General features: G+C 43.7%; 1 protein-coding gene across 1 annotated transcript; it reads left to right on the top strand.

The window, feature by feature from the left end:
• Positions 1–252: 252 nt before the first annotated feature.
• On the top strand, positions 253–7423 carry LOC103642504 (probable inactive purple acid phosphatase 27). Its single transcript, XM_020545384.2, has 10 exons — positions 253–273; positions 3516–4103; positions 4790–5020; positions 5251–5438; positions 5565–5751; positions 5837–5904; positions 6084–6177; positions 6292–6480; positions 6679–6759; positions 6950–7423. Exons 1-10 carry the CDS (start codon positions 253–255, stop codon positions 7037–7039), a joined length of 1737 nt encoding a protein of 578 aa, XP_020400973.1. The 3' UTR covers positions 7040–7423.
• Positions 7424–8949: the final 1526 nt, after the last annotated feature.

The following is an 8949-nucleotide window of genomic DNA, read 5'->3' as shown; positions in this document are numbered from 1 at the left end:
TGATGCAGCAGCAATCATCTCCGGCGTACGACTCCCGTCGTCACCGCCGGTGTTCCGTCAGCTTGTCGTCCTTCTTCGGCGCCATCCCGAAACCCTTCTCTCCTGCAGACTATCAGACTATCGCTCTTTTTCTTCGGCAGGTTGTGGCAAACTCTTTGTCAAGACGTCGCTGATCGGAGATGAACGCCGCCTGTGGCAAAACTGTAGTCAGATTTCTTAACTAATTCATAAGGGTAGGTAAAACTGTGAAAGATGGCCAAGTTTCAGCAACTGGTACAGTTGTGCAGCGAGAGCTCTGTTGCTCCTCTATTTGAACTGATACTCTGTTTGAAGCACTGAGAAAATGGAAAAAATGGTAATTTATTTGTCCATCACAGTATTTGAAACCAAATGAACATGGAAGCCTACACCAACTAAATTGCAGCAACATTTTTATTAGGACAATTGCGCCTATCATGTCCAACATCTTTGCATGACGTGCACTTTCGTGGACCAGAATTCTTCTTCTTTTTGTTCTTGTCTGCATGTCCTGATATTCTCTTGCACCTTCCCCTGGAACAAATGTCACTAGGTGGATAAACTTGTACGTCATTTGGAATGGTCATGCCAATAAAGTTTTCTTGTTCGTGTTGTCTTGTGTGAGAGGTTGGCTGAAACAACAAGGATAGAGATTCCAGATCCTGTATCAATATGTCCATGTCTTCTTCTGAAGTTTTGGCCATTTGAAAAACATCTTCAAATTTGGTGTGCGCAATTGACATCTTCCTTCTCATAGTTTCATCCATGGAAGTATTGACCTTCTCCACTAATAAATTCCCTGTGCTATCATACACATGTTCTCTGGAAATTAAATAGTACATATTAGCTTTTGAAAAACAGTATGAACGATATGACCACATATGCACATGATATTACCTTTTACAGTTTTTCATCCATCTTCATGTGATAAAGTGCATTGGCAGTTCATTTATTCTTGCAGCTCTGAACATACGAATGATATGACGACATGGTATTCCTATGGACTCAAAAAGCATACACTAGCACTTATAAACATGATCAGTATCAAAGCAAATCACCTCTCTAACTCTATTAGAGTTGTCAATCAATGTAACATTTTTCCTATCCTCCAATTCAATTGTGCTCTCCACATCACAATGCTTTCTAGCAGCTAACAGCTCTTCTTGAAATTTTTTAAAAACCTCATGTGTGAAAATAATACCACCATGATTCTCGAGTTCCCATGAAGTAAATAAAGTAGGGTTCGAATGCATGGATGTATTATCATCTACCAATTCTTCCTGACGTTGGCATTTCAATGTAGTGTCAAATCGTATCTAGAACTCGATAAGTGCAAGCTTACGACCAATAAAACGGTTGAAAAATGAATTTGCACTTTCAGACCTTGATGTTGTTCGAAGAATGCCTCCAAGCCAAATGTCTCTAAAATATGCCGGTATCCATGACTCACGGATGTGATACCTTCCTGTCAACCACTCATTGTTCTCCAAATGATATGTTGTTATCCAATATTGCCATCTAATCTCAAACTCTTCTATTGTTTCTGAACCCCATACACATGAGTTAATCATTTTCCTAAACTCATCATTATTTAGAAGATGAGCATCAATTTTCTCTGGCAATTTTTTCATAATGTGCCACATGCACAACCTATGAATGGTGTTTGAAAGAACACTAGCTACAGCAGCCCTCATGCTAGCATCCTCATCAGTTACAATATATGCAGGAGCCTTCCCTCCCTTAGCTTGTAGAAATTCTGAAATAACCACATATAGCTATCAATCTTCTCATAAGCTAAGAAAGCAGCACCAAAGAAAATAGAACGCATATGATGATTGACCCCAGTGAAAGGTGCAAATTTCATGTCATATTGGTTTGTGTTGTAAGTAGTATCAAAAGATAACACATCGCCAAAATGGACATAATTCTTCCTACTAGTTGTATCAGCCCAAAACACTCGTACCAACCGACCATCATTAACTTCATATTCAAAGAAATAGTTCGGGTCCAATTCCTTCAACATATGCAAGTTGTCAATAAACATCTGAGCATCAAAATCTTTGATTTTGTTCCTAAAATCACTATAGTAGTTTTGTAGATCTCTTTTTGTGCAGCCCACATACTCAAAACCCCCTGCACCAACTTGAAGTAGCATGTATGCTTGTGAAGTGCCTATGCTTGCTTTATGGCAATTGAAAAGAGTAGTTTTTACCTGCTCACTGACACAACGATTGGATCGAAGTAAGTGGCGTTTGCTGGGTGTCACAAACTCATGGTTATGTCCCTCATGTAGACCTGTTATTTGGTACTTGCCTTCACTTGTGCGCTTAATATAAATATAAGCTTCACATCCACATCGTGTGTCCCTTTTTCTGCGCATATTCCTAGAAGAATCTGTGAATTTAGTTTGTTCTTTTAATTTATATCCTGCCCTTGCACACAAAAAACACTATATGAACATAAAAACCAGTTTCATGTGCATATTCCTTATAAAATTTCTCTACAGATTCTACATCGTCAAATGACATTCCTCTCTAGAAAGATGCAAAGTATATGTCATTAATAAAATGATGCATGATGCACTATATGAAAATTCAAATATAAATTATCACCTTAAGTATATATTTTTTCTTTGATGGTGTCCTATATTCAACGTTCAAGTTGACTTCTCGGACGTGACAACATGATTGTGATCTACATTAAAACAATTTACGACATCCATCACACACGTGAACATGCACTCGAACCTGGTAATCAGTAAAGTTTTGGCATGTCGTGTACCTTGCTCGTCGAAGCTATCTTCATGTGCGACAGGAGCATCATCATACGATTGTACCTGGAGTTCCATGGGCATAGGCACTCACACGAAGCTGCACTCACTTGGGATAATTGCTGCTGCATCATACTGATGAGATTGTGGCATGGTCGGCAGAACGGCTGCGACACAGATCGATCGATTAGGTCTGTGCAGCCAAGCGATCGAGAGAACGATAGTAGCTTTGATGAGAAAAATACAGCAGTGGCTTCGGTAGAAAAATATGGTGGCTTCGTTGGCTTGTTGAATTTCGTTAGGGGGGGCTTTTGCAAGTCTATCGCGGTCAGCCGGTCAGATGGATGGATATCTCTACTAACTATTAAGGGGGCAGTGTAGACTGCCCCCGCTCCCTACCCCCAACCGCCTCCCGCACCTCACGCCCCGCCGTCCTCCGCACTCCTGCGCGTCGCAGCCGCCACGAATCCAGCTCCCGCGCGCCGCATCCGCCGCGAATCCAGCTCCCGCACGCCCGCGCCAGCGCCCGCAACGGCGCACGCCCGCGCCAACGCCTCCCTACTCCCACCCGCCAGCGCCCGCAACGTCGTGAGCCGAGGCGGCAGCAGAGGCACAAGGGAAGCAGGCAGGTGACGACCTCGATTCCGTCGCTACTTCGCCATTTCCGGGCTACCCACGTCCGCCTCCTCGTCTCGTCCACGTCCGCGATTGCCCACCACCGCCCCAGTCGAGAAGCGGAAGCAGCGGTGGAGCCAGGTCCTCTACCACCACCCCATGGGCAAGTCCTGGCTGGCTCCCGTCTCTCCCTTGCGCGGTCGGCCGGAGCGGCGGCGATGACTCGGGGATTTCCATCGCGTCCGCCAAGCTCGGCGAGGTGCGGGACCTCCTTGGCGGTGCGCTCTTCCTGCTGCTCTTCGAGGGATTGCGGGAGGAAGGGCCCGTGTTCTGCCTCAGCGCGGAGCCACAGGACTTCGATAGGGAGCGCAGTGCCCCGGTTCCGCTGGCGAGCTGCATCATCTCCGACGCCTGCCAGCCATGGACAGGCGAGGTGGGGAAGGAGCCAGCGGCTTCTCCTCTCGTCGTCTACACGCAGCACCACGACGAGGCAGATCCAGACTTTGGTTCCTGCCGGGACAAGGAGCTGCTCGACCATCTCGACAACGTGCTGGACAACGAACCCGTGGTGGTGAAGAGAGGCCAGCACATCGTGGAGGTGAACCCCCAGGGCATCAGCAAAGGCATGGTGGACAGCCTGTTGTCGTCCATAGTCAGAACGGGGACGGACCTGGTGGATGGGATGGAGGACGCCGCGAAGGTGTTCGACGAAATGCTGACTAAGGGCGAGGATTTCTATCATACCCTTGTAATGCTTGAGCAATATTCCTAGATTTCTATCATGTCACTTAGAGACCAAGAGTCCAAAGACCACAAATACTCATATCTCAGTTTTTAAAATTTGTAGTCATCATTTCTTTTGGAGGGCCTATGGTAAAGTTCTTCCATTCATGCCCCAGGATGTTCTCGTGGTATGCTCATCTACTGGATGGACAGATGAAAAGCACATGCTTTATCATCAATTATTGGAAGAAACATTTGTGCGCCAATTACATGAAAGTGGTTGCAGTTTTAAGGGTCTGTTCAATCCCTCTCCAAGATATTGTAGGTGTATGAAATCTTCTAAGCAAATTGTTAAATGCATTGCACCTGATCAGGTATATAAGCAAAGACTATATTCCCTCATTAGTAGACAAAAATGAAAGGAAGCAGTTGTAACATATTTTTGTATGATGCAACAGGGATGCTCTGTCAACGGGGGTGTGTTTGATGCAAATTATCGAGAGAAAGAATGTGTTATTTGCCACTCGGAACCAAGGGGGATACTACTGTCCTCCCATGTAGGTATATGACATACAAGGAAGACAACAAGAATTTCACATAGGTGTTATTTCTGCTTGTTGCGTCTCCTGAGGTAGCAGTCCTTGGTTATGATGGGGTCGTCTCATTCGCAAGCGTTCAGGACGCCGTGGATGCTGTTCCGCCGAACAACCAAGTGGGCACCGTCATCAGGATTGGAATCAATGGCTTCCTTATTTGTGCAGTGATTCTGTGGGCTGGAGTGACACAGTTAAATTTAGAACTGCACCAGCAGCTGGTTCAGATGAGCTATCCTTTGTGATCTATGGTGATATGGGGAAGGCTCCACTGGGCCCGTCTGTGGAACACTACATTCAGGTATATGGAAATATTTTTGACAGTAAACTGGTAGGAGTTGTCCGTTTATTGTAATCAATAAAGGGGATAAGGTAGGCCAAAATACATTGTCAATGTAAAAATGCTCTAAGACTGGAATTCTTCTGCGAAGACTGTACACTCTCGTATGTCATACTATGTTTGTATCAAGTTTGTAAAAATATGAACTCGGTCTAATTCTAAATTCTAATGGCCATGGGACGTCTTTGCAGCCTGGATCGGTTTCTGTGGCCAAGGCAGTGGCTAAAGAGATCCAAACAGGAAACGTGGACTCCATTTTCCATATAGGAGACATCAGCTATGCCACAGGATTCCTGGTCGAGTGGGACTTCTTCCTTCACCTCATCACGCCACTGGCCTCTCAAGTTCCCTACATGACAGCTATTGGTAATCACGAAAGGTGAATTTCTTTATTCAAAAGAATCTTTCACTTCTAGTGCAATTTTCAGTAATAGTGAATTTACAGGGTGATATAAATAAATATATAATGCACAATTGCTATCATGAACTGATGATGGTTCCCCAGGGATTACGTGAACTCTGCATCTGTTTATGTGACTCCTGATTCAGGGGGTGAATGTGGGGTTGCCTACGAATCATACTTCCCCATGCCTGCTGTTAGTAAGGATAAGCCATGGTATTCTATTGAGCAAGGGACCGTTCACTTCATTGTGATGTCCACTGAGCATGAGTGGTCAGAGAAGTCAGAGCAGGTATGATGTTGCCTATAAATTTTTACTTCTGATTGAAATCTTAGAAACACAAAAAACTTGTCCGAAAACTTTGTTGTTTGAATAGTACAATTGGATGGACGAAGATTTGTCATCGGTTGATAGATCAAGAACACCATGGGTGATCTTCATTGGGTGAGTGAATTAGTCATTTCTCTCTAACAATAGCCTGGCTAAAGACTGATCAGGTGGGGAAAGACAGGCTGCAGCATTAGACTAGACCTTTTTTGTATTGTTTATGTTGTACTCTGGATTCGGTAATATGTTCCAAGTGATGCAAGAAATAACAATTGGCATTTCACTGGCCATTGCAGACATAGACCGATGTATTCCTCCTATGGTGTTATACTTCCCAACGTGGATTCCAACTTTGTTGCCTCTGTTGAGCCACTCCTGCTCAACTACCAGGTAAGAAATCACACTAAATAAAAGTTCAAAACTTTAGAACAAACCGTGCCACATTATTCCTGCGAAAAATAACAAAATGTCTATAGTGACATGTTTGGGTTATGCTGTGAGTAGGTGGATCTGGTTTTCTTTGGCCATGTACACAACTACGAGAGGACTTGTGCGGTATACCAAGGCAATTGCAAAGGCATGCCAACGTCGGACAAAAGTGGAATTGACGTTTATGACAACAACAACTACACCGCACCTGTTCATGTCATTGTTGGTGTAGGAGGGTTCAGCTTGGACAACTTCCCTAACAAAGTAAGTCATGGTAACAGTTAACAAGGTTTGTATCGTACTGTACTATGTTCAACGTAGGCACTGCATAATCTTAAAGTTGTAGGGTGTTAACAATGATTCAGTTAATGTTAGGAACCGAGGGATAATTAGGAATCGATTATCTTGACTGATGTTGATATATGCTTGTTAATATTCTTTTCCCAATATCCAAATATTTAGGGGGAGGCCTGGAGCTTATCAAGGATTTCGGAGTTTGGCTATGGCAAGGTGCATGCTACAAGAACCGATATGCTGGTTCAGGTGTGTTCCGGCCCCTCTATTTTAGCATGTTTATAAGTACTCCAAATATTGAAGTGGTTGAATCAATAAAATTCCACAGGTTAACACACCTAATTCTCAGCAAATGTTGAAAAAGAAACACCACTTTAGTTTTAAAAATGGTTCTGCATTTGCATGGAAGTCTGAATAATTGTTAACCTCTTTCATTCAGTTTGTAAACTCAAGTTCGATGGAGATACGAGACCAATTTAGGATTGTGAAGGGAGCTCCGGCAAACAAGTCACTGAGCCTGATAATTTAATAATAGCTGTCGCTCACAACAGAAAGAAGATTAACTGGAACTACTTCTCACCTTTTTTTTGAAGAATACTATTTATTTTTGTACTGTAAATACCATATTATTGTATATTATAGATGTGGCACTAGAAATCACCCAAGCATCCCCGCGTAAAAAGGCGCACCTCAGTGTGGTACTAGAGCTGGAGGAGTTATAGTGAGCAACACATGATCCACGACAACGTTTAAGCCACGTCCCGTCTCTCTCAGTGGCCGATATGGCACTAATCAAACAAATCATCTAGTCGACTGAATACTTAAAGTGTACTTTGCTCTGTGACATTAATCCCTTGTCTGGCATTATCTGGTACTTGAATACTTAAAGTATATTTTTTATTCCAAATGCTACATACATATGTTTTTCAGTCAACACAACTCCATCTCATTTTGTATTTTTCTTAGTGTTCAATACTATTTGGATTTTATTAAGTCGGAAATAGCAAAGATAATATAGAAAGGTGGACTTCTAAATGCAGAAGCAATTGGAAAAATTGTACATCTTATGCAACTTGATCGAACTGTTATATTTTAGATCTTTTGTTTATCATTTTTTAATTCACATGTATTTCTCTATCATATAAAACTCTATATTGACTCTTTAAAATAATTTATGTGAATTTGATAATGTCTGTCACACGGATTCTGTATACCATAGTGAATTGATGGTTGAGAGACTATGCACGAGGCATGCAAATTAACAAGACTCATACAAGCGTCGAACAGTGTGCTGATGATGATCAGAGACACAAGGACAGCACATGATCAGATCTTAATATGTTTGGCTTCCGAACAGGCTTTTCTCCTGATCCCCAAGGAAGAAGAAGATCCGGTCAGATATGTGTCGATGCTCATCCCCACGTACATAAGTTATCAATGATATTATATGTTCTCGTTGCAACGCACGGGCACACACCTAGTAATTATTAAATACTCACTCATCGTCGGATGTCTATTAAATGGTCTAGAATGGCGGCTTACACGCTTGCACTTTAGTCTGTGCTTGCACAGCATACGCTCCCCTATCAAACCTCCTCATTGTTCTGCACGCGAAAAATAACTCCCTCCGTGCTGAAATCTTCGCACTGGACTCTGCTCCCAAACCCCCGCACAAGCATCTCTAGCTACTGCCGCTTCTCCACGCCGTCGGCAAGCAGGCACGAGTCAGGGATGCAAGCGTCGTCGCAAGGGCTGACGGTGCGCGCCCACGAGGACGGCGACGACGAGGAGACGCCGGCGAGCGCCGCCCAGCCGCACGACGCGACGATCTCCCCTGCTTTCACAACGGCTGTATTCGTGTCGCCGTCCTGCTCCTCGTCCGCCTCGGCCTCCGGCGCAACCCCAGCGCGGACATGGTTGTCTGGCCCAGCCCCATTGACCTCTTCTTCAAAGTGAATGGCATCATGGACATGGGTTGGACGGGCATCCTATCGGGTTGCGGCGATGGCTTTGATGAACAAGTCTGGATGTGATGCTTCCTGATAGCTGTACATTAAGCGGTACGATGATTAGAACTGTGTTGTTCACTTGTTCTCGTGTTTGCTTGTCGAGTTCCCTCTCTTGTTCTTTGATGCATGCTTGCTGCCATGAAGAGAAGTTGGGTTTATGTGGCGAGCATGTGGATGGGAGGCAGTTGGACGACCAACGGCAAATTCAATTAGGCAAGGCGTACCAGGTTTAACAGATTTTTAAAGATATTAAAGGGAGCTATTGGAGCATAATTTTTTTATAAAGAGTAAAAGCTTTTAAGTGTGTCCCAATATTTATTTAATAGGAGATATATTTTTAGGAGCTATCGGAGATGTTTTTAGGGTCTGTTTGGTTGAACTGTGACTGTGAAAAAAGTTGCTGTGGGCTGTGAGCTGTGTAAAAAGCTGT

Source organism: Zea mays, chromosome 10 (assembly GCF_902167145.1).
Source record: "Zea mays cultivar B73 chromosome 10, Zm-B73-REFERENCE-NAM-5.0, whole genome shotgun sequence".
Classification (NCBI taxonomy): Eukaryota; Viridiplantae; Streptophyta; class Magnoliopsida; order Poales; family Poaceae; genus Zea; species Zea mays.
Note: the sequence above shows the minus strand (reverse complement) of the source record. Positions and strands in the feature narration are given on the sequence as shown.